At 38.6% G+C, this 26,199-nt stretch overlaps 2 protein-coding genes across 5 annotated transcripts; one reads left to right on the top strand and one right to left on the bottom strand.

Annotated features, from left to right (window-relative positions):
- Positions 1–2,503: 2,503 nt before the first annotated feature.
- On the top strand, positions 2,504–8,554 carry arntl1b (aryl hydrocarbon receptor nuclear translocator-like 1b). Its single transcript, XM_046033272.1, has 13 exons — positions 2,504–2,630; positions 3,237–3,294; positions 3,382–3,539; positions 3,625–3,707; positions 4,614–4,706; positions 4,902–5,019; positions 5,397–5,537; positions 5,654–5,903; positions 6,121–6,227; positions 6,386–6,536; positions 7,699–7,783; positions 7,872–7,981; positions 8,386–8,554. The coding sequence occupies exons 1-13, from the start codon at positions 2,504–2,506 to the stop codon at positions 8,552–8,554; spliced, it is 1,650 nt and encodes a 549-aa protein (XP_045889228.1).
- Positions 8,555–9,527: 973 nt separating this feature from the next.
- btbd10b (BTB (POZ) domain containing 10b) lies at positions 9,528–18,192 on the bottom strand. Of its 4 annotated transcripts, none has more exons than XM_046033369.1 (9): positions 18,048–18,192; positions 17,468–17,619; positions 14,754–14,950; positions 13,690–14,005; positions 13,420–13,522; positions 12,678–12,798; positions 12,246–12,443; positions 12,035–12,145; positions 9,528–10,587 (listed from the first exon to the last, which is right to left on the bottom strand). In XM_046033369.1, exons 2-9 carry the CDS (start codon positions 17,566–17,568, stop codon positions 10,256–10,258), a joined length of 1,479 nt encoding a protein of 492 aa, XP_045889325.1. In that variant the 5' UTR covers positions 17,569–17,619; positions 18,048–18,192; the 3' UTR covers positions 9,528–10,255. The 4 variants fall into 4 exon arrangements, with proteins under 4 accessions (XP_045889325.1, XP_045889326.1, XP_045889327.1 ...); XM_046033370.1 differs by having other exon boundaries at positions 14,754–14,947; XM_046033371.1 differs by lacking the exon at positions 17,468–17,619 and having other exon boundaries at positions 18,048–18,185.
- Between the last annotated feature and the right edge of the window lie 8,007 nt (positions 18,193–26,199).

Genomic DNA, 26,199 nt, shown 5'->3' with positions numbered 1-26,199 from the left:
TCTTTTTTAATAAATTTGCAAAACTTTCTACATTTCTGTTTTTTTCTGTCAAGATGGGGTGCTGAGTGTAGATTACTGAGAAATAAAATGAACTTTTTTGATTTTTGGAAAATGGCTGCAATGAAACAAAGAGTGAAAAATTTAAAGGGGTCTGAATACTTTCCGTACCCACTGTATGCTTGTAGATTGCACTATAAATATTTTGTTACCTTAGATCTTAATAGATACCAAAACCAGTATAGTTTCTGTAGTATAATTATACTGTATAATGAAATCAAATCCAATGAGAATTAATCTAATAATTATTTAATTTAAACCTACCAATTTTAATGTTACTTGTGACATAAAGTTTGTAATGATTTATGATTTAATTAACAATAATTTGATTGATTATTTACAAAAGAGTCTGAGGCACATTTCAAATCAGATTAGTTGGATTTACAGTATGGTAGTTGGTTTGGCAATGTTTCATCTGTTTGTTGTGCTCCACTGCCAGCATGTGGTGAGAAGAGGTGACGGCCCAAAAGTCTCTGCTGCAGCGATAATCTCTTTTCATGAGATCATATAACAACAATCCATGTGTTTGAAAGGAAACACAAGCCTTGTGATTACTCGACTTACTGTCTTATGTAACGTTATCAGGGTGCTGAATATTTCTCCCTTTTTCTTCCCACAGCAATAGAACTATAACAACAAAACATCAACTGCTACTAGTAAAAGGCTAGGCCTACTACTACTACTATTACCACTACTATTACTACTATTGCTACTACTACTGCTACTGTTGCTGCTGCTACAAACAATAATAATAATGCCACAGTCAGTCAGATCATTGTGGTTGCCATGATGGTGGCTACCGAGGTCCAGCAGCTTTACCACTGGGGTTCTTATCAAAGAGGGACTGTTTTCTTTTGAGATTGATTTTTTTACAGGCTATTTATGAATCAATTTCCTAGAGTCAAATGAAAGTAGGAGGAGGTTGCTCATTCTTTAGGGACATTTGTTTTTCATCAGTAAATACAATTTTAATAAACCTGCCATGTGTCTCTTATTGAAAGGCAAAGCTAACAGTGGGTGTACAAGGTAGGCCTACAGTTTATCAATATAATATATAGCTTTGGCAATATTCTTGCTATACATTCATGCCAATAAAACTAATTTGAATTTGAATCAACTCCAGTAAACTCTTTTTATGATAAACATGTCCATTTTGTGTTGTCAGTGTTCATCCTATAAACTTTTTCTGCCTCTATGAATAATGATAAAGTGTAGCAGCTTGTGGCGACTGTTAAAGGAAAGGACTGGGAAGACCTGAGCCCGCTCACATGTTGCATCCTAGTCACACTACACAAGTAGAGCTCTAATTCCCCACTTGGCCTTAGTATTTAAACTTCTGTTAGCAGAGAGATCCAGAATTCTGTTTTGAACTAAATTAAAAAACTACATGTTTTCCATTTTGGGTTGATGTTGGGTAGATGAACATTAGGGTGTTGAATGGATGATGATATAATCTATCTAAAGCCAAAGTCCCATTCCCCTTCTCTCCTTAGTTTCTGTTCCACTAGCACAGTGGGTTTTCTCACCTTTCATCGGTCCTTCTAAAAACCTTAAACGTGTTCCTAAAGGGGTGCTGTCCATTAATGTTCCTTTCTACTTCTACACTGGATGGCAAAACCTGAGCACACGGTCATTTTAACAAAGATAAACAGCAACTACTATCAACAACAGCTCCCACACGGCTTTGGTAGCATGTCAATAAATCCATCGTTTTTTTGTGGTATGCCCCCCTCAGAAACATTTGTTGTGTTGAAACTCTGGTTTGTTCTGTATTTGCAGTGCATTTCTTTATGTTGCGCATGTCATGTCAAATTGGTGAATCAGCTTCAGGGATTATCATGTTTAGTAAAACGAGGATGTTGCGTTGGAAACTGGAAGGGCAAAATAATGCCTTAATCCCCAGAGCCAACAAAAAGCTCACATTACTGACTTTGATAATGTGAAAACAGGTGTGTGATTACTCCTGCCATCTGGTTATTATCTGATGTCATTTTCAAATGTATCATGTCTTATGTAAGGCTGATTTTGATCTTCAGTTAAGAAACACATGCACATCCACTTACATCATGTTTTTGAGAGGGTATTTTAATCTCACAGTGAGAGTGAAATTGACAGCTCAGTTTAAAGGGTTTAACATATCTTGGTCATATTAAGTTTCCAGTTATATATGTCACATCTGATTCTTCGCTTAGTGTGTGTACGGACTATTAAACAGGTGGCTAAGATGTGTGGTGAGCCTCTGCCTCTATGAAATCTTCTGGGTCTCATGCTGTAAGTACCAGCTGTTAAAGCTGATGTTAAATATGCTGCTTAAAGTTTGATATCTAAATTACATTTTTGTAGTCAGTTGTTTTCTCATTGATAAGTTTAACAATGACCTGTGTTTAACGCAACACCTCCAGTACTTCTATAAAGTCGTCTCCACATGGAACTGACAGGGTAAAGTATGGACTCTTCATCTACAATGAGCAGCTTCATGTCCTCACGATCAAACAACCTGATCAACAGCTTCACTGGCACAACCAGCAGGAACTTCTCTCGCAAAAGGAAAGGAAGCTCCACTGTATACCCGTGAGTCAGTCTGTGGAAAAACTCCTACTACTACTGCGCATTACACCTCCAGGCTGGTAAAATGTGTCTCCTTGCTGTTTTCAACATTTTCTTGATCTTCTTAACATTCTGGACGTCACAGCAATTTAACAGAATTAGAGGAGTATTTTCTTCAGATAATTGCAAGTGATTGGTGGTATGACAAATACATACATAAATTCAGCATTTGGTCCTGAGTTTAAATCTCAGCTTGGTTCTACAGTGAAGAGACTTTCAGATCAGTTGAATTAATGAATCTAAATTGCCTCCGGGTGTGATCGTGTTTGTCTGTCTGTCTGTCAGCCCTGCATTATGCTGCTGTATCTGTCCACTGTATTTCCTTGTCTGGATTTTTCTTAGGGTTTGACAGTTTAATTGTGCTGTGTATTCTTTAAAACAATGTACTTTTAAACAAAGACAATAAAAGCATTTTATTACCTAAATTAATTTCTGCTGCATCTGTTAAACAGGTGCATGGAAGACCGGCATCTAATGAAAAAGTGACTAAAATAGTGCTTTACTGCTGAGGTGATCGTCTAAAACATGTCTTTTAACATCAACATTATTTCAACACCTAACACTCTTTATCAATCCATCTTATTTTTACAGGGACTGTGGTGACCAGCAAGGCTGCAATAAGAATGCCAGGTGACCACAGCGGCTTTTGATTTCTCATGAACCAGGAAAGTATGGAACCGCAAAAGAAAATGCTCTCTTTACTGTTTTGTGTTCCAGGAGGACTCACAGTCAGACAGAGAAGAGACGGAGGGATAAGATGAACCGCTTCATAGACGAGCTGGCATCACTAGTGCCTACATGCAACACTAAATCACGCAAACTGGACAAACTCTCAGTCCTGCGTATGGCAGTCCAACACATGAAGACATTACGAGGTGAGAGACTGACACTTTTAAAAGTTAAAGATTGAAGGTAATACATATTAAAAGTCCTCATTAACATTCTGCCTCTGAAAAGCAGGTTCTGGTGGGAACTGTTACACAGAAGTTAATCACAAACCTGCGTTCTTATCAGATGAGGAGCTGCAACTCTTACTACGAAGGGTATGCAGATTTTGTTCTTAATCTAAAAGAAAAAAATATTTATCATTTTGTGCAAATCCAGTTGTATTGAATCGGGCTTTAGAAACAGCTCCGTGGAAGCAAACACCCTCTTCTATAAGAGCAAATTGTAAAAGTTTGAATGAAAACTAACAACCTTACAACCCAGCTCATAATTTGAATTGGTTTTATTTGAGTTGAGATTGTTGGACAAAAAACTGTCTCCTTTATTTGCCTAGCTTTATAAATAACACCTGATTATTGAAGTGTTGGCAGAGGCTGTTTTGTAAATAAATTTATGTTTACATTCCTGTTTCTGTTGTAATGTGCGCCTATATTTTATCTCAATATCGCCTTGCCCACAAATAACTGCCATGTACAGACATTTAGAGCGGGCATGTGACAGCCTCACAGATGCTTTATTGTCTGAGCAGGGCTGTTCTCTATTCAAAGCTCACAGTTAATGAATAGCAGTGCTCACCCACAGCTCAAATGTTCTGTCCGGTCAGGTAGGGCCACATCCGCTGATGAAAGCCACATAATTAAGTGATTATTTGTAATGTATTTTTCATGGTCAGAGTAATTGGATGGTTACATTTAGAGCTTAGAGATTCATCAGATCATGACCAACATGTCAGGTGGAGTGGTTTGTATGGCAGACAGGATGAGGATCACCACGTTCAAGCATGTGGTTCTCTCCCACAAAAAAAAGGTTAATTAGTCAGTTAAAGTGAGGGGGAGGCAGGTGGCCTGGGGTAGGGAGTGGATACATTTGTGTTACATCATGAATGCAATCTTCTTTTGTGCAACTAAGAGCCTTGGGTCAGCTCTGACTGCATGATTTTCAGATTTGGTGATTTAGATGTTATAACCTGTGAATGACTGTTTTACCTCCTCTATTGTCCTCAGGCAGCTGATGGCTTTCTGTTTGCTATTGACTGTGATCGAGGGAAAATATTGTTTGTTTCTGATTCAGTATACAAGATCCTAAATTATAGCCAGGTAGGTGCTGTTCAATATTTTTGTGACGTTAAATGATTTATGAAAACAGTTCTGAATCTTACTTTTGACTTCACTAGTGTCTATTTTGAAACCGAACGGTATTTTGTGGAAAGTGAATTGTGTCATATGGTCAGATGATAATGTTGCATCTTGCGCCGTCACCCTTTCTCCTGTATTTCATCTGTTTGTCTCCAGAATGACCTGATTGGTCAGAGCCTGTTTGAGTATCTGCACCCTAAAGACATTGCCAAAGTAAAGGAGCAGCTGTCCTCAGTGGTTACCATACCACAAGAGAAAATCATCCATGCAAAAAGTAATCCACAATAAAAGCAAGAGCACCTCGTACTGCACTCTTAACGTCAGCCAAAGTCTATAACTTATAAGTTAGAAAAAACTTTATAACTTCCAGGAAATATCAAGAATGTTACACTATTTGTATTACACACTTCCAGTTTTGTTATAACCCTGTGCTTATAATACTGTTATTATTTTAATTGGTATGCAGAGTGTAATTATTTTTTATATTTCTCTTAAACACAATATTGTAACCATTCTATCTTCAAACATCTTGTCTTTTTACCATGTACCTATACTTTGGCACAGGTAGGTACTGGTGTGTGCTGTCGTATAGTACAATAAAATTAAACTGCCATATCCAGAATTACCTTTTTTTAAATGTTTGTTTTTCAGGTGGTCCTTTCCTGAAGACAGATATCAACCCAAGTTCTTTAAGACTTTGTTCTGGGGTGAGACGCTCATTTTTCTGCAGGATGAAGTGCAATGGAAATATAGAAAATGAAGATTTTCCATCAAGCTGCTCAAAAAATAACGGTAGCATCCCTCACTTATTGGCTGCAATGTCTTACATCTTGTGTTCTGCTGAGTAGTCAAAGTCTGATGCTCACACATTAGTATTACTTATCATTTTTGAAAACGTTTGTTCACAGCAGATCATAATGGCTTCTGCACCATTCACAGCACTGGTTACTTAAAAGGCTGGTCCCCCACTGAGGTGGATCTGGATGAAAATAATGAGCCGGATAATGATGTATTATGTAATTTAAGCTGCCTGGTGGCTGTTGGTCGGTTACATCCCCACACTGTTTCTCAGCCAGTGCAGAATCATGTCAAGGTCAAGCCCATGGAGTTTGTTTCACGTCATGCTATCGACGGGAAGTTTCTCTTTGTAGATCAAAGGTGAGAACATTTACCACTTTGTCTGATTTCATGCCAATACATCTGAATAATGTTGAATGTAATGTTTGTGTGCGCATCATGTACACACACATCTCATAAATCATGTTTCAATTAGTAATGCTTAGTTTCATTTCATGATCAATAAATTACCCAATATTGCTAAAATATATTAAAAGATAATAAAATTGTGAGTGAATATGCTTATTTTCTATTCAAGGGCCACTGCCATTTTGTCTTATTTACCTCATGAGCTGCTGGGAACTTCATTTTACGAATACATTCATGAAGATGATATTGCTCATTTAGCAGAATCTCACAGGCAAGGTATGCATCCTACAAAAAGGGGGGCCTTTTCTCCACCTACAGTGATTACACTATTGTGGTGGTTTGATCTGCTGAAAATAGTGTTGCAATTCATCTTACCTGTGGACAGTTCATCCATTGCCTGTCCTTGTCCCCCCTCTGTCGCTGTCTGCTGTAAGTGCTGCAGATGAGAGAGAAGATCAATACAAACTGCTACAAGTTAAAAATAAAAGATGGCTCATTCATCACACTAACAAGCCACTGGTTCAGTTTTATGAACCCTTGGACCAAAGAGGTGGAGTACATTGTCGCTACCAATACTGTAGTCATGTAAGTAAAACTGTCCTTTTCCAATTTAAAATATAATATCATGTTGTATCAACCTATTGTATGACAAGTCTTTATTTGCTGTTTCTAGTGTTATGTTATGTAGTGTATGTTATGTAGTGGCTTTTTTTATTGTAAAGTACTCAATTGCTACCCAGACTTATAATATAGTTTTATTATTTTATTTGTTGGGATATGTGTTTATTATATTTTATAGATGCAGATCTTGTACTTTAACAAGACTAGTAATCTACACCCATTGTAGCAGCTTGAGGCTGTATTTGATCTAAATGCTCACATCAACGTGCTGCCATGCTCACAATGACAATGCTGATGTTAAGCAGGTGTAGCAGGTGGTTCATTGTGTTAGCATGCAAACACTGGCTAATTTGCACTGAAGTAGAGCTGAGACTGATGACATGTTGTTAGTTTTGCAGGCATTTGGTCTTAAACCAAAGTATTGGAAAAACATTTAATTTTGACCAGTTGTTGGCGCTACATGATAAGAAACGAGATCATAAACATTATAAGTCATCCTCTGGGGACCACAACTGTGTGCACCAAAGTTCACGCAAAGCATCAATTAGCTGTCAAAATGTTTCAATAAAAAAGGATATGGTAAAAGTTTTAACCTTCTGGTGGCACTAGAGGAAAAGTACTTCACAAGTGTCATTAAAAGACATCTTGTGGGAACCATGAATGTCTGTACCAAATTTTATGGCAACCTATCACATAGATGTTGAGGTATAGCACAGCAAAGGTTTGACATGGCAGTGACACTAAAGGAAAAGCAGGAGGATCCCCAAAGTCAGTAAGATGTATCTTCTGGGGACCTCGAATATCCCTTGTAAATGTCATTGCAGTCCATCTAATAACTTTTGAAATGTTTCACTCCACCACAAATGTAAACATCCAATCCATCTAATAGTTGTCAAGATATTTCACTCTGAACAATAGTGATGACAACCATCATTGCCATCCCTAGATCTACTAGCAGCTAGCATTGGCTTCACATAAATAAAGATTTCCTTCAGTGGCTGCTGTTTAGCAAATATACTGTATGACTACTGTAGGTTAAGCAGTTCAGTTAATATTTAGAGATATGATATGATACACAGTCCTATTTCCTCTTTTATTTTCTGTCTTTTTTCTTTGACAAAAAAAGTCCTTCAGGTACAAGACCTGAGAGAACCCATCATCAGCCTGCTGCCCCCAAAAACACAATGGCCACTGTACTGATGTCAGGTGACAATGAGACAGCCCTCTCCTATATGTATGTTTAATATCAATTCAAAGCAAAGCAGCACATAACACATCTCAGAGCTTTGTCTTGTTTCAGGTGAAGGGAGGCCGGTTCTCCAAACAGGGCCTGGAATTCATGGTAGCACGAGGGCGGGCGCCAGGAAGATTGGGCGAATGATTGCAAAGGAACTGTTGGAGATGCAGAGGTATAACCATCTCCTGACTAATATTGATCATTTAAAATGATAACAAAGCAGGTGCCGTACTGATAGGTGTTTTTAAAACTTTAAAATGTTTAAGGCTCTTTAAAATCTCACATCAGATGACAGAAATTGGAGGGGGTGTCCCATTACACTGAATGTGTAGGACATTGTACATTGTGTGTACATTGCCTGACAGATGTTGACAGCTACCTCAAGATATTATGTAACCATATTTCAAAAAAGTGGCAACTTGCAGAGTGACAATTCAGGGTCAGGTGGGAGTGGAAATTTTTAAATGGAACACCTTGCAAACAACAAACAAAAAATTTAAAAGTGAGATATAAAATATTATAAATTGGTTGATTTTATAAATAATTCCATGTTTGTTTACCTTTAACTGGTGAAAGGATGGACATGCGTACTGTATACCCAGAGGCCCAGAAGGTGTTCGAGGAGGCCGCTTCACCTGTGGTGTCTGTGCCTCTGGAGGTGGCAACATCAAGTGAGGCTGAAGAAGATGTTTTTGAAGGACTGGAGACTGCACAAGAGGTTTATGCTGAGTACTCTGGGCTTTAGTCTTCGGGATAAGCTCAAGGAGGTCAAGACTTGAAACTGGTGTGATGACAGTTCATGTATAGGATACCTGCGGACACACCTGCAGACGAGGAAGAGGAAGCCCAAGAGCGAAGGACATGGCTCAATAGTGGAGGTAGGGTGTTTTCATTGGGAAAGCAGGTCTGACCACTGACTTCCTTCGACACTTGATCCAACTCAGCACCATGTGGTGACTTGGATCAAGTGGCCGCTCTGCTACTCTCTTCAGCCTTGACTTGGGGCTATGTTTCGGACTGAGAGAGTTAATTATCAATCTTCAAAATCAAAAGAAGGCGTTGCAGTACCAGCCATATTATAGAGTGCAGAGACATTGTGATATATTGAACAAAGAAATGTTTCTCTGCCATAAGGAAGAAGTATAGAAGGAAAAGGATAAGTAACCCTGGGGTCAGAAAAATACTCAAAGAGTAGAAAAAGATATTTCTTCATGTGAGGTTTCTCTGTAAGTTTTCCAGTGCAGTCATTTAGCTCTTGCTGGTCTTGATTTGTTTAAATGATTAGGTAAGGACATAAAGCTCTCTAATTTATTCTTGCATTACTAAATTTCTTTTTACCATTTGGTTTTAGCTTCTGCATTAACTGGAAAAATCATTTAATCTGTCCTTAAACATAGTTGTATTATGTTTTAATTGCTAGGTTTTCACTGTGTCTAGATGTAGTCTAGGGCAGATCCATTGATAAAAGCTATTTTTGCTCTCTTTGGTCGGATTGTTGCTGGACTCTCTGGAAATTAATATTCCCTTGGTGGCAAATGCATACCGGCAGCACAAGTATCTGCACCTCACTTGATCTTTTATTCACTGTGCAAAGGAAATAATGGAACGCAGTGCATTCTGGTTAAGTTGTGCCTCTCGAGTGTACATCACTGTTCACTTACTTCCTTTCTTATTCATCACATCAGGTTTTAGAATCAAAGATCAAATATACAAAAATGTTATTTTGATGTCTTTATTTGATGATTTTGTTTTTATTTTTTAACAACAATTTCAAGCTTTGCACAAAAGATTCTGACCACAACAGCCTGTGCTCTGCTTAATATCTTGGCTGCAGGAGGAGCATAACATCACATATCAAATCCAGCCAATGACTACATACCCAATAACAACAATTTTTTTTCTTACAAGATATCTGAGCATTCAACTGGAGATCATGACACTATGTGGTGATAACCGATTTTCTCCATGATTAGAAAGTTGTATTTTTTCAATAGCAAGTCTTGTATTCTTCCCCCCTAAATGACATTTAGTAGTTAGGCCACCCGAGAGAATCAAAATCAATCTTATCAGTTAAACGAAACCTGTGAGAAAACAGTGACACCACAACAGTGCTTAGCCAAACCCATCAAATGAAGGTACAATAACATTGTAAATAATAATGTTAATAATAACTGTTTAACAATTTTTCCCCCTAACAGAAAAATAAATTCCTTTGGTCAAGTAAAAAACAAAATGAAAATAATAGTGAACTCTTCCTTTCACCAGACTTATGCCCCTTGTGTTTCTTTTTCTACAGTCAACCAGGATCTTGAGGCTCTAAGGCTGCAAAGGAGGTGTCAAGGCAATATGGTTATGGTGCCCCTGGCGCTCCATGCTGCAGCATGCTGGGAGTAGGACTAGAGGAGTAGGAGAGGGGCAGAGGCATTGAAAGAGGACCAGCGTGCCCTCAGACAGCAGGTGAAGGTGCATCAGGGTCAGGCTCGTTGCTGTAGTTGTTACTGTAGTGATTCCCACTAGGTGGGTGATTAGGCAGGATGTCCAGTTCATCCACCTGGGGGCCAGGGTGCATCACCACCAGCTGGTCCTGGGGGATGTCTGCTGCTGCTGCCGCCAGGTTGGTGATGGACTTGGACTTTACACACTGGAAGTCTACATGGCGACTTTTACCCTCTTCCTTTTCCCAGGACATGCGGATGAAGGGTCTCTGGACGTAGTTGTAAATGACCTCTGGACGACCTCCTGGTCTTTTTTTGACCTTCTCTTTATATGTGGGGTAGCCTGCCAAAGGAACAGTGTGGACAAATTATTAGCTCAGTTTGTGTCAACACGTCTTGTTCTCCGAGAATACAAACTCAACAGGATCATGGGAGCTCATTAACGAGTAGGTGAAGTGCTCAGTACACTAATGACATTTCAGTGCTTAGAAGTAGTTCTGCTATATATTTCCACTATGACATGGGTTGGGGTTCAATGGCTAGATTTATTTTAGATCTGCTTCCAAGTTGGTAGAACACCCAGAATGGTCAAGATAGGGTTATGGAGCCGTATTACAGAAAGGTCCTATCTTAAGTCTTAAATTAAGATAGGAGGTGTCTAAGATTATTAGTATTACAGAAGCAAATCCTAACTAAAGTTAGGAAAGGAACGTTGACTTAGGAACTGTTAATCTGTAGTGGCCTTTTTCCTAAATCAGTTCCTAAGCTTTATCACCATGGTTACCAAGCAATTAGGATAGGATCTACCAGTTAGGAACTTTCTGTAATTATGGCCCTTGGTATCCAGTAGTCACCAAAAACATTCAAATCCAAACTACAGAAAATGTAAGTGACTTTTTAACCAGTTCATCACTTTGGACATTTTCACCTTGTTTCTGTTAACCGGTAAGTTTTACGATCAATTTTAGTTAAGTTAAGCAGCAGCAGAAACTTCCAATGAGCAAAAGGTTAAAAGCCTTTTTCTAGACATTAAAAAAATCCATTCATATAACACACACACACACACACCACAGGAACAGCCAGACTAGTGAAGTGGTAACTGCTTTCAATGTCCTCGAAAACTACGTGCCTTCAATATTGCAATACAAGAAACTAAATTGTCTCAACTTTATTTTGTATCGCAAAATTTTATATATATTTAATATAGTTTTTTCTAGACTGATTTTTCATCATCTTTTATCCAAAATAACTATCACCTTAAAGAAGCATGCTAAAACCATTAATGCCATGAAACAAAGGATTTCAAACAATATTGCATCTCAGCAGACAGTAATATCAAAGTAATCAATCTTGATGTCAGTTGTCTACTACTTCTTTGTCCCTGCCTTTTATACTTGGTATTTTCTTTGTCCCCGGTTCACCCACTATACTATTCTTTTGAATGTTTGACTCCTTCTGTATCACATGCCTTTTAATTGTTTCAGACACAAACTAACGGATATCTTTTTGAAGCATATTAACAGTTTTCCTGCCCAATCTGCAACTAACTGACAGATCTGTCATATATTTGTGTTTTCCCTTTGTTCCTATGCCTGGGTTTTTCTGGATGATTGTTGTCTCATGAAAGCCTTGCCGTGTAGTTCTCTGGTCATATACTGCTGCTAATGAAATAAAACCTCTGGCAAGTTTTCTGTCAGCCCCTCAAACTGTAATAAAGATTTCACTAAAAGCTCGCTCCACTGACGAGAGATTAAAGTCATCACTATTTTTCTTTAGAGAGTTCAACTTACCTTCAATGCCCAGTCTTATTTTCTTTAATCCTCTCTCCTTTAAAACTGATTTGGCAACATCTCGGTTCTCAATATACTTGAAGAATCTGTACAGTTTTGTGCTGTAGATGACTGTAAAGAGAAGAACCAAAACAACCCTTCTTCATCCCATATCTGTCTTTAGTATATGTGCAGATATGTGTGTCTGTTTTCTGTATTAGTGTGTACTTACTCTGTGAATACTCTTCTCCCATTTGTGGTGGATATTCTTCATCCCAGTCAACCACATCATCATCAGTAAGTACTACAATGTGACATTCCCTCTCTCCACTCTGGGCACTGGCCACCATCAATGGCAGAACCATTTCCTCCAGGTAAAATTCAAACTGCCGCCGAGCTCCGTCATTGGACAGCTCATGCATCAGGGCACCTGATAACAAAGGAGATTAACAGTTAGAAGTGTGAACCATTTCATGATGATCTGTAAGTTGAACTTGTACAATGCCTTTGAGGCCATAAATAAAAAACTTCTACCCACAATAAATTGATTTGTGGTTATGCGCTGTGTACGGCTGTAGAGGGAGAAACAAACAAGGCAGCTTCTTGTTCACACTGACTGCCACCGCTACACTAAAAGCTTCAATGCTCCAGAGGAAATACTCACTAAGGTCTCTGCATTTGATGGTGCTGTAGTCGAAGGAGATGCATAGATAGTCACATGCCTCCCGTAACTCAGGGATGGAGATTCCATCAGGACACCGGATTATCCCAGATTTGTAGTATTCCTGTCAATTAGAAAGAAATCACATAGAAGGTCATTTTAAACACTGTGTTAATCCATTAACTCATAACATAAAATATACACTTAATGACTCAAAGTGTTTATATATAGTATAAAAACAAGCATAGGCAACTCTGTAATATTATCTTAATTTGGTATAGCATTTTGCCATCTAACAGAAGATTTAGAGTTCCAGAGGTTTGACTTTACAGTTGCAGAACTCAGCAGTTAGCCAGGAAGTTAGATGTAATAGTTAACTGCGCGCATGTAGATCATATAATCATGCCATATGTTGGGTCATCAACAGCAGCCTTTTCAGTAATTAGCATCACTGTGTAAATTAAAAAGTAAATACAATTTTCCTGCATTTAGTCTAAAAATAGTTCTGCTATATACAATCAGTTGCCAGTTTCTTGAATGCACCAAGCTAAATGTAGTACAGGTAACAGCCCTGCTGTAAATCTATAAAATAATGTTGATGTTTTGTCGGCACTAACTTAGAGGGGTGTTGCTTTAGCTTTAGGGTAGTATTTTGTGGTGCTGTTGATTTGGATTGTGTTATAGTGTGATGTTTTCATTCTAACATCATTGATAGAAATGGAGAAAATGTTAGAGAGAGACTTACCAGAATTGCACGAAAAACTGTTGAGCTAATGCCTTCAGCCACCTCGTACTCCCCCTTCTCGTTGGGCCGTGTGAAATTATGTTCTCTTCCAGATCCAAACATTCTGAAACAAAGAAGCTTTGGTTTATTCTCTGAATCACAGACAATTTTACATCTACAATTATCTGCATAAACATTTAATTTATACATCAATGATTAGATAAATACTTTCAGGTATTCTGACTATAATGAGTAAGGACAAATAATAACGAGGGTGAAAGTATACTGTACCTGCCCAACATGGTATTGGGTTGTGCAGTGAAAATGGAAGGATCTACTACAAAGCGTGTGTTATCAACAATCAGAGTGACTCTTTCTGAGGTCCTAATGTTTCGGTTTCCGACGGTGGCGCTCGCTCCTCCCTCCTTGGAATTTTCGTAAACGAAAATCATTTCTCCAACTCCCAAGCTCTTGAAGGTGCCTTCAGTACTGGACAGGCTGCTGTTGCGACTGCTCACCACCCCGCTACTGCTGGAGCCGCTGGGAGAGACTCTCTGTGGCCGTGGACTACTGGGCCTTGATGATGGTCCACCATCACGTTCACGGTCTACACACAGACAGGCAGAACAACATCACATGAGAAACAAGTAAAGACTTAATTACTGGCATCCATTTTCTGTCATTTTGAAGCTTGATTTGAAGGTGTTTGTATTTATTAGAAACATTCTTAAGCAACCAGATTTGGTACCATCTTTAGCATCCATTTGACTTGGAGTGGTGTAATGGATCGTACTTGATTCATGATCCATACAGATTACCCCCCACAGTTCGGCATGCATTACTGCCACTGTTACTTTTTAAAGTAATTATTCTGTAAATAGTGACGCAGAGCTGTTGTGTAAAAAAACAGAAAAGAAATATGCATGCTATGTTTAACTCTGAAGTTGGTTAGGTTAGAGTGACAAATTTAAAAGCCGTTGCTTTGAAACCCATGTAGGCTGTGGCATTTTCAGTGGTTTAACCGGGACACTGGGCTGCTTGTCATCATAGAAATCGACAATTAGATTGTGATGTTTATTGTGGCTTCCTTGCACCCCTAATTTGAGTAATGGTCCATTGCTAGAAATATCTGATCTAAAACATGCACATTGGAAAGGGCCCTACTCAGGACACGTGTCTTGTATCCAGAAAAGCCACAGGCTGTCTTGGTTAATTAGTGCTGATTTGATCCATTTTCAGTCAAAAACAGCATATATAAACCGTATCTGAGCTGTAAGTTGATAAATGCAGCTGTTCTCAGCAGTAGCTGCGGACCTCTGACATGACATTCATATAAGTCCACAATGCACACTCACCACTGTTGTGTTGGCGGGTGGGTGATGTGACGTTGCGGATGCAGGGGGTGAGCTGGCCTTCTCTCTCATGTGAGGAGTCCCTGGAGCGATCGCTGGAGCGTCGGCGGTCACGTGAGCGGTCACAGCCTCCACTGGCACCATGCAGGCTCATCTTCCTCTGTTCTGCCTCCCCTCGAGACGCTTGGGCCTGACTGCTGCTTTTCAAGACAAAAGCATACTTATCATTGCGCTCTCTTTAATCAAGGCCAGAGGATAATTTTTGACTAAGGAGCTTTACAGATGTTGTGCACACTACTTCTCTGCACCATGTTAACGCCACTGTGCAATTAATAAAATCAGTCAAGTATGAAAAACACATGTTACATACCACAACATGGGACAGATTTCACATGTTAAACAGTTAGGGGAATTACGTTATAATTAATATACTATAGACTAACTCCAACAGGCTTACATATGAGGCATTCAAAATGTATGTAACAACCAGACGGACCACATTCTGTATGCTTATAATAACATAACATTATCACACACACACTTTGAATGGAGCCAAGTTGTGTTGCCATCACTTTTGATGATTAGTCTGACACCAAACCAAAATCAGAGATGACTGAGATTTAACACACTTCTTGTGTGGTCTAATCAAACCTTTTAAGTAGTGATAGACCGATTCGACTGATTATTGGAAAAAACAATGAAATTATATATGACTTTTCTTTGTTTTTGATATCGGCATTACATATCGGCCATCCCACTCTCTAAATATCAGCATTGGTAATTAAAAAACCCATTTCGGTCGACCACTACTTTTAAGCACAATTATAGAAGGAAGTACACATAGAGTCAAGAGCGAAAACATTGTAAATGTACCAGAAGAAAAAGGATAGTTAACTACGTAACTGTTCATCTAACAATACTTTCTGACAGGTCAAATCTGCTCAGCGTTTCCCACAGAAGGACAGTGTAACTGTGGCGGCGGCCGGTGGGGTAGGGTGGGTGCAGTCGATATTGACTACCAGCTATACAGCATGCCAGCGTCGAACACCAAAGTGTTTTCTAACATTAACTTAGCTCTCCTTATTAGCTAGGCTCCGTACATGCTTGCTCTGTCTCGTGTTGGACAGATTTGTGCAGCTGGGAGGGAGGGGGGAGGGAGAGAGAGAGAGAGACGGGTGTGCCACAGCTGCAGGGTAATAATGTGTAGTCAGTACAAACCCACCCACAGACCACAGGAACACCCCCCTTAATCTGAGACCCAACACACAAGTCACAACTCTTTCTGCCTACTCTATTCTATCCGCCTCTCTATTGTTCCTTCAGTGGAAAAGTTAGCAAAAACCGAAAAGCTACAGGAAAACAACCTCACAGGCGAGGATGGAGGAATGGATACCATTCAACATTAGATTAGGGTTACCTTATTAGTTAACAGGAGTGGAGAGACATACCTTCCATAACCAGAAGTAACCTTGGTGTTTAGGATAACCACGCAAAGTGGAACATGTATATGTGTGTGTGTGTATCAATGAGGCTAAGACATAGATGTATTCTGCACATTCTTTCATCTCGGTTGTGTATAAAGTTGTGTCAAATGTAAAACCCCTCAGGACTTCAGTGAATACATAATAATCACTTGGGGCTTTTCAAAACCCACAGTACCATTTTTGGAAAATAGTTCCCTCATTAGATACACAGGTATTATGACATTTTGTAAATAGTCGTCTTGCGATATACTGCCTACCACAGAATTGCCAAAATCATGATACTGTCAACATTGGGGTCAAAGGTGGGATATAGTGCTGCAACTAATGATTATTGTAATTGTTGATTAACCTGTTGATTATTTTATCGATTAGTTGTTTGGTTATATAAAATGTCAGAAATTGGTGAAAAATGTCGATCGCTGTTTGCAAAAGCCCAAGGTGACGACCTCAAATGTTTTGTTTTGTCCACATCCCAAAGATATTCAGCTTACTGTCATAGAGAAGTAAAGAAACTATAAAATTTTCACATTTAAAAAGCTGGAATCAGACAATTTAGACTTTTTCTCAAAAAATTACTGAAACCTCAAAATAGTTGGCAATTAATTTAATAGTTGACAACTAATCAATTAACTGTGCCCCAGTGGGAAATGTGAATAAAATATCTGTTTTAGGCTTATGCATTGAATGAAATACCTGACCTTTCAAGGAACTTCATCAAATTTACAAATATTAAATATTGCCATAATTGATCTGTATCTGTCTATTCCCTACAATGGTCTTAAACAACCAGTGGTATTAAAAGGAATAGTTACCTTGGTAGAAACTGTTTGGCAAAATCTTTGACCATTGACAAGTTTATATTATCTTTCTGTATATAGTTTTATATATTGCCCTACTCTTCTCTCATATACTCTTGCTGTAAGATTAAATCCACAAACATTTTTGACTTTATACTTAGGTTCCAACTATCAATTAATACAAGACAAGAGTCATGTAAAATATACAGATACAAAATTATCCACAGATACTGTATGTTTATCTGAAATATTAGAAATAACTTTGAGAAGTAAGTGCTATTTTTTACTCATGCAATATTATAATTTCAAATTTAAAGCAAGAAATGTGTGGCTACTCGATAATCCAACATCAATCATGTCCCTCTAACAGTGAGTGACTCTAAACTGATGCTAAGAACTTTTCACAGAAGGTCTGACAGATTGTCAGCTGGCTCACCTCGAATGCCTGCAGAGTTTGCGAGGTCGGCTGGTTGCTTTTCGTTCCCAGTTTTCGGTGTCACTGGAGTTACTGTCATATGACTGCAGATGTTCTGCCATCACCCGTACAGAGGGGAGTCCAGTCTGGATCTTTCACCGTTCATAATCTGGCTAATGGCGAAATCAACAAGTCAGTTCGACTCCCCGATCAGCCCCCTAGCAAAGCACGGGCTAGCTGCCGTCAACTAACACAACAGTTTGTCAGTGAGTTCACGTGTGCTGTCGACTTGAATATAACGAAGCCGGGTGACCGCGGTTGTCGTTGACGTTAAATGTCTGGATGAATTTTACAAACCTCAGAACAAACTCTTACACGCTCTCGTCAACGTTGCTGTCAGACTGAGTCAGCACACGATTAGGTTAGCTAGCTTGCATACGTAGCCAGCTAACATTAGCTGGCGTTGCTAGCTGTGCGGTACAACACAATTAACATAATATTCTGAGACACCTGTGCGGCTAGTGAAGTTGTCCCAATAGTACTGACATAACGGCTGTCATATTCTAAGCAGATATGGAAAAATATTAAAATAAATAGCTACCCAGTTGACTACTTTTTCCGCTGTAGTGTAAGTCCAGTCGCTCACCAGCTAACCAGCCATCTCCTTTCAAAACACTCACCCAGCTGAGGGCGACCGTTAGTGGCTTGACGTGATGACGACATGCACGTAAGGCTGACGCACACAAAGCCAGGAACTAGCTTCGTCTGAAAGGGGAATTGGATTTGAAAATAAAAATGTTCTGAATGTGATCGATTTGTTTTCAACAGCTGGTTGAAACGATTTTTAGTTTTTCCTGAAATGTCTTTTTTTGTGCTCTCTTTCACATAATGAGGACTTTGCCATGGTGCTTAACAGTACGCATATTATAAATATATAAATATAAATATATATATATATAAAAAAACAAGTATTCAAAATTATACAATAATACTATAATGCTAATACAAAAAATGCAAAAAATATACATGATAATTAACAAGCAATGTGCAAAAATATAAGTGCATACAAAAGCTTATAAAATATCAAATAAAAATGCCCAAAATATAAACAGTCAAAATAAACAGAGGAAACTTATACCTTTGACAAAATAAATAATCACATCACAAGTGTTGAATGGCACATTATGGTAATACAGATGTTACTGCATTATAAAAAATAAATTAACCAACATCTTGCCAACATGTTATTGTGGGAGAACAAGCCAAATAAATGTGGTAGTGTTTCAGAATGTAATCTATACCCACCGAACTCACACTTATATAATCCCTCTGGGTGAGCATGTAACACTTTTTATGATCTGTCCATCCCATGGTGGTGAGATCAGAAGATAAAAATAGTTATTTCCAAAAAAAGTGAATGAAAAATAGAATAAAAATAGTATAGTAGGTCCAATATCAGTTATTCAGAAACCTGGTGATTACGTTGCAGGTTTATGATGAGGTAGCTTGCGGGTGAAACAGGGCAAGCCCTTTGATACGTCCCACAGGAACCATAGCAGCTGAGAGTTTCTTTCAGAGAGAGGTGGAGTGGTAAGAAAACTCTTGACTACCTGAGTAGCTGAGAGTTTATTCTAGGGAAGGCAAGAAAGCTTTTAAGATCTGGGGCCATGCAAAGGCATGTAGTGGGTTAAAAAGGCCCTTTATATATTACAGTAAGACGGGAAAAGCTCTGAATGTGGACTCAAGTGTGTTGTTGAACAGGGAGCTGATAGTCTTTGACAACTACATGAAATCAGTAAGATCTGCACTGGACAACTGGTGTGAAACAAAATTACTATCAGAAAGACTAAAAGTAACAATTTAGACAATGCTGATACATTTATTGGACGAATTGGAAATTCAGATAGACCTAGTGAAATACCCATTACAACCAAGCTGGAAACAAGAAAAGATAGAGTTATGATTGTATGAGATCGACAGAAAAGCAGATATTTATCAAACCAATTTATTTAAACTGTTACATTGTCAGATCTTGACTGTTTTTATCAAGCATTAAAAGAACAGATACAGTAACAGATTTTTTAAATTGGAAAAAATGTTACAGAAAACTGAACTAAAGGAGAAAAAGGAGGACTTTTTTATCATTCATTAATGTACACCGTGGAAATGATTACTATCTCAATGTAATTTAATAATTCAATTATGATATGTTGTAATATGCTAAAGATCAAACAGTCATTGTCTGGATGAAAATCATCCAGACATTTCAGATTCAATAAGTTGAGTCAGAATTAGGTGAACAGCTTAAAGTGTTGGGGATAAAGAACAGTGAGCTGTAGAGTGAGATGATAATCAGCAAAGAGTGAGGTGTGGGAGTTTAGAAGTAGGATTTTCTTTACAAGAGGTTTCGTTCAAAGAATTTAGTGACATTTGTAGCAGAAAACAGGGGCAGACGAGAAGATGACAACCTGACTCATGCTCCAGCAAATGACAAGCACAAAAGATCATGCCAATCAAAACTAGAGTACCAATAAATCACCTCTATTCCAGTAAGTAATTACATCAAAGGATGCCTATAATGTGCATGTGAAACATTAAGTACATGTAAGACTAGCTGTTTAATTGGTCCTCATTTGCACATTACAATAAATAGTAAACAACATGTATTTTAAATAGTGAACTGAAAACATTTCACTTATACTCTCCTGTTCTGTAGTCAGAACAGGAGAGTATAAGGTAATATTTAACCTTTTAAAAAAAAAAAAAAAAAGACTTGTGTAGGAAGACCTACTTTTTCTTCCAGATGATAGCTTCACATATTGACTTCAATAGTTTGGCAAAATAATGTAAAAAAAAAAAATGAAATAAAAGACAAAAAACATACAAGCAAGAAATAAATAAAAGGAAAATAACTGAACAAACATAAATCAAATATTGAATAAAAACAGAAATAAATTAATTAACAAAATAAAAAGATAAACAATAAAAAAGACAAACGTACAAAATAATAAGAGCTAGCAAACTGTTTCTGCTTCTGTTTGGTAAGCGACAGGGTAGCAAATAGGTTGTGTTCAACTTTTCCACATGTTTGATCCAAGAACAGTATGTGGGAAAAGATTTTTAATATTCCCTGATTGTCCAAGCTGTGGTTTGGCGCTGGCAACAGTTATGTCCTTTAACTTTTCCTGAAGCCAGTCCTGTCTTTCTCCCACTTGTTTGTGTTCCCGAACGTTGTGCATGAGCTGTACCTCACTGATGGTTCTCTTTCTGTAGAAATAGAAAATACTGTTGTTAACTCAAGGAAGAATTCCACCATCAATAAATTATTTATTAAAATTATTCTTTAGCAAGTATCTTTTGCAATCTTTTGCACACTAAAAACAGAATTTACCTCAGTGGTTTAGCCTCTATGTGTAAACTGACTAGGATGAGTATCAGAAGCAATGTTTCCAAGCACCTCAATGAAAACATGTTGAGTAACTGAAACAAATGAAATCAAAAAGTGGTTAGAAAATGTATTTCATTGCCTTCCGAAACAGGATTTGGAGGGTTTTTTAGTTGATCATGTCCAATTGTACAATGATATAATTAATTATTATTATTATTATCATTAAATGCTGGTCCACTGTCATGCCAATCTTACCAGAGTTTCTGTCCTTTTTTCGAGGAAAAAGTACGGCAGGTTTTGTTGAGATAGTAAGGTATCAGTGCTGCAATGAAAGTCAAACTTGTTGATCAGTCTTTTGTGTGAGGAAGGTTCTCTCCTTTATATACACCATAGCCCTCCCCTGGTCATCAATGAGCCATTTCCACTGTTGATGTGGATGTCACTTTTCCAATGCATCGATGGGAACAGGCATCTGCATGACACCACCTCCACCACCCACTCACTACTAACTCATCTTTCAACACCTCTGCAAAGTGCCCCATCCGTCACACTGCTTTTGAACTTGTTCCATTTTCACTCTTCGTGCTGAATAATGAGACTTTTGTCATGACGCTTATGTGCATCATATGAAACAGTCTGTGAAACCAATGTCTTTATTGGTCACGATATCTCCAATTAGCGTTAGAGACTGCAGTGAAAACATATACTCTTTGAAATGGCAGTGACTGTCAAGCTTAATTTATTACCAATGCAATTTATTTTATGGTTCACCTCATGCAAGCATCTAAAGGTCGTGAAGAGGTGCAAGTGGGCCTGCCTGAAGGGAATGAAGCAAAGACACCGATAATCAACAAGAAGAGACAGCCACTGTTTAGCGCAGGGTGTTCATAGAGTCAGGAGACTGCACCGGCACTTTGACTAAATTTCTATAAATCACCATGCAGAGCTCTCTTACACTTCCCAAATGATCTTTTTAACTGTAGAACCTGTCAATTACTATATGATACATCACCTGTGGAGCTGTCACAGGCATCTGGTCTTCATCGAATGTAAAGAAGAACTGATTATTTCCATTTTTATTAAACAACACATCATGAAGTAAATGTCCATTTAACCATTGTTGGTGCTTTTGTTACTTAAAGATGGAATTCTACACATTTTCCCTTCTAAAAGAAATCAGCTGAAGGATGCACACTTGTAGAAACTTGCAGTATCTGTAGTTCCATGTAGATCAGTAAGAATGGGAAGACTAAACGTTGAAAAGTATGCTCTGACAAACATTCGGTTAACTTTTTAAATGTGTGGCAGTGCAGTTGCATGACGTATGGGTTGGGGATAACCTTGTCACAGTGTCACAAGGTGCATTAGGTAACCATGAAAGACATTTTCTAAATGTGGCAAAGGAATGGCTATGCCATGACTGAAGGAATAGGTGCCACAGAAGGACCTATATCTTTCTGTCATTAAGGTTCTCTGCGCAATATGTTATGTATTTACACTGGGCAATTATGCACATTTTTTTAAATGTATCAGTTCATTTTATCTCATATTCAAGTGTATTTTTATACGATACAGGTAACAAAGTGTTTTACAACAACCAATGTTAACACAAAAAATCAAAATGAAACAAGAGATAAAAATAAATAATGACTGTGTTACAATAGTTCAAGTGGTCGTATTATGCCCTATCATTCATTAGAGTATATCACTGTACCAAACGTCAATATCCTAATTTAGTGTCAGACTTACTATGTCAGTAAAAAAGATCAACAACATTTCCCCCATTTACTGGAAACATCACTGATGTTCCACAGAAATCCATTTAAGGGTGTAAGGTTGTTATAACAGGGCCATGCGCCTGGCTCAGGCTGGTCCTCCTCTGGGAGAAACAAAAGGGTAGAGTACATGTAGGGTCATACAGTTGATGCTGACCTGTGTTTTTATCAGCTCTCTCCATCGTACATGTGTAGTATACTCAAACCGAGTTGCTCTCATTACCTCATGCAGTCACAATGTGAGCCATCTCGGTAATGGTATGCAGCTGGTGTGCAAGAGGACTTGACAGGGATTGATGGGAAGAATTGCACGCAAATCATTAACTTGTCACAAAGAAAGTAATGCACATAAAAATGACTCATCTCTTTGAACTATATATAAGTGGATGAGCTGTAAATAGGCTGCCTCTATACATATTAGGGTTTTAAAAGCACTTTCATTGATTTTTGGTCATATTCACAACACTTTCTGTTCACTTAGTGTTTTGTGGTACCCGTTATACCACTGTGTAGGTTAATAATTCAGAAAGTATATAGAATGCAGTTATATTGATTTTCATCCAATGTGTGAGATGTGTTTTCTAATTCTAAGCATGTTTTGTCATATTTCCAGTAAATGGTAGATTCATTTACATGGCTTCTGTATTGTAAGTTTAAGATATGAAAGGACACCAGGGCCATATAGTGCTTTCCCAGACATCTATAAATGGAGTTACTTTTTTCATGAAATGAGGTCACCTCACTTGCAATATCATGTAACGAGATAGGATATGTTTAGATTGTCGACATCATCCCACCTTTGCCAGTGAAACCAAACAAACACATAGAATACATATCTAATTCATACCGTTTGAATAACTATTTATTGCTTATGAAGGAGTACAGCAATAAATCATTCAGATGTGTGTGCATCCAAGTCTTCTTGGAGCTACTCAGCAGTTTCTTTGCCAACCCAAATGTTTTTATTCCTCCATGAAACAGGTTTACAGGGATATGCCAGTCTTGTCAGTGTCATTTTATGTGGATACCCACACTCACATCAATCTATCACATAGTTTTGCAGTGCCTCTTTGACTACCCGGCACAGGTGGTGGTGGTGTCAAGTTAGTAGTTAGCATCTCTGCACTGTTGTGCGCATGAAGCATTGAGTCCTCAGACTACAAAGAAAGAGCCCGACAGCAGGGTCAACAGCCAACTGTGACATTTCATGTCCTACATGTTGATGTTATTCCACGATCCAGTCAGTGCTTCCTGTTTTATTTTGTTACTCACCTCTCCTCTTGTTTCAGACCAATTCACTTCCTACCCTTGTGTGATTGCCACCTGTGATTGGGCCTTTCTGAAACTAGACCCTTGCCACTTCCACTCCGACACGGAGTGGACTCTGGTCGAGCTCCCTAACCCGCGTAGGGTTTAAAGAGGTGGTATTATGCTTTTTGGCTTTTTCCCTTTCTTTTATTGAGTTATATATCTTTTTTGTGCATGTAACAGGTTTGCAAAATGAAAAAGCCCAAAGTCCAGCCCAAAGGGAGTTCCCATCTCCCACAGAAAGCTCTGCTCTGAACCGCTTGAAAACAACTCGTTTGTAGTCCAGCCCTTCACTTCCTTTACTTGTGACGTCACAATGAAAACGCGTCATAAAGCTTGCCAAGCGTCCAGCAGGGTCAGGCACGGCCTCAAACCAAGCTAGTCTCAGCGGAGGCCCTTTTGCTCAACTCGCCTTTGTTTGGTTTTCCATTGTAGAAATGTTGTACCTGTACCTGCTTCCAGGTACTTTTTTTGTATCACCTCACCTCCGTGGAGGTTCCAAGCGAGCTGAGGGATACTAAAATGTAACGTGAAAACAGGACAGACTGCTGATTGGCAGAGATGGGGACTTGAGTTAGAGACTCGGACTCGAGCGCCACTTAAGTCGCACACACAGTGACATCAGACTCGACTTGAGACTCGTCCTCGAAAGACTTCAGACTCAACTCGGACTCGAGATGCGGAACTCGTGAACAATGTTTATTTATTAGGAAACTTCTGATGAGCGTGCTGTAATTCCCTCCCTCCGTTACCTATAACCTGCCTATGTAACAAGTAGAATCTGCTGCGCGCGGCCGCAGGTGAGAGAGGACAACAAACAGCGGCAGCTGCTGAGCCATTCATCATAAACTTTGGCTTTAAAACTTCATACAACAAGACCCAAACAAAGAAGCGCTGAACGCAAATAGGTTAGTAACCTGTGGTGAGTAAACATGTTTAGCTCAGCATCGGCCATCTAACGTTAGCTTGCTTCTTGCTTTAGCTACGACCTACTGGGGGTTTACTCCGACTGTCGTTCATTATGAAAAGATGAAAAGAACTGCGTATGTGCAACTCCCAACAAAGACTTTGTACAAGTAAGATGCGTCACTCTGTAGCTCAAGAGCGGAGCGTACAGCACATAGGGTGAAAAGAGGAGCTGCAGCAATGTGCAGTATGAGAAAAATATGGTGTTTTTTGAAAATTAAACCATGTAAACCTGTTCTGGTACAACCCCTAATTAAGATTTTTAACCTGAAAATGAGCATAATACCACCTCTTTAAATACAGCGTCAACTTTCGGACGAACTACCCTCTCTCCCCAGCATAAATATGACCTGACGTTACCGCTGCACTCACTGCTATAATATGTGCATTAAATAAACAACAGTGGTATTAAGATTCAGGATTGATGTTGAGGAACAGTGTGTGTTTTTTGCAATAACGAAACTGAAAGCATTTGTCATTCATTTTGTGTTTGTGTTCGTGTCGAACATGACTTTATATATTTACGAAAAATAAATATTATATTCTTTTATGAAAAGATTGATATTCATTGTAAAGAACAGCCTATATATTTGAACCTCTTTAACTTAGCATATGATCAATGTTACATTCACAAAATATAAATAATATAAATCATATGGGCTACGTTGTTAACCTGTGAATGGTGACGTTACAATGTTAGTGTAGTTTCGAAATAAAAAATCCTATATCCTATATATAATCGGCGAAGTCACACGGAACGCAAATTGAAAGAAAGGTCCCCCATCGTGCAGCAAAGGGTGTTACACACCTTCAACAAGCCAGCATCGGCGCTGACTCGGCATTTGAGGGTTTAACAACCCACTACCACTCCGTCTATTCGGATGGCACTCAATGTGGCGGACCCTCCGCATGAACGCGCAAACGGAATGGAAGTATGTAGATAGAGGGAGTAGCAAGCAGTTTCGGAAAGGCCCATTGTCTTCAGCCGCCCTAATTAGTTTCACCTGTCCCTCCTCATCCTCTTCCCTCTAGTGTATTTAGTTTGTGTGCTCCCCTCAATCTTAACCAGTTTGTCTTAGTACTTCATTATCTTCTAGTGTTCAGCTTTTTTGTTTTTTGGGGTTAGTAGGTTTTCTGATCCTGCCATTGAGTCATGCGTTTCAGTCATTTTGCTTGTGGTTTACATCTGTCATAACAAACTGGTCAGGTTTTCTTCATTGTCATCATGACTATCATTCTCATAGACAGACTGATAGTTATCAATATAATATAATATAATCATCCTCCCTATAGAGAATTTCTATAAATTTTACACA

The sequence above is a fragment of the Micropterus dolomieu genome, linkage group LG20, assembly GCF_021292245.1.
Source record: "Micropterus dolomieu isolate WLL.071019.BEF.003 ecotype Adirondacks linkage group LG20, ASM2129224v1, whole genome shotgun sequence".
Taxonomy (NCBI): Eukaryota; Metazoa; Chordata; class Actinopteri; order Centrarchiformes; family Centrarchidae; genus Micropterus; species Micropterus dolomieu.
This window is presented reverse-complemented; position numbering and strand designations above follow the sequence as displayed.

What these genes read in the sequence shown, in the direction of transcription:
- btbd10b (XM_046033369.1), bottom strand. Translation starts at nt 17,568, where the DNA reads ATGGCAGAACATCTGCAGTCATATGACAGTAACTCCAGTGACACCGAA. An exon ending in GGGAGAAGAGTATTCACAGA is followed by an intron (nt 12,146 to 12,245) that starts GTAAGTACACAC and finishes TTCTCTTTACAG; the next exon opens with TCATCTACAGCACAAAACTG. An exon ending in AATAAGACTGGGCATTGAAG is followed by an intron (nt 10,588 to 12,034) that starts GTAAGTTGAACT and finishes TTCCTTTGGCAG; the next exon opens with GCTACCCCACATATAAAGAG.
- arntl1b (XM_046033272.1), top strand. Translation starts at nt 2,504, where the DNA reads ATGGACTCTTCATCTACAATGAGCAGCTTCATGTCCTCACGATCAAAC. An exon ending in AAGCTCCACTGTATACCCGT is followed by an intron (nt 2,631 to 3,236) that starts GAGTCAGTCTGT and finishes CACTCTTTATCA; the next exon opens with ATCCATCTTATTTTTACAGG. An exon ending in GAAAATCATCCATGCAAAAA is followed by an intron (nt 5,020 to 5,396) that starts GTAATCCACAAT and finishes TTTGTTTTTCAG; the next exon opens with GTGGTCCTTTCCTGAAGACA.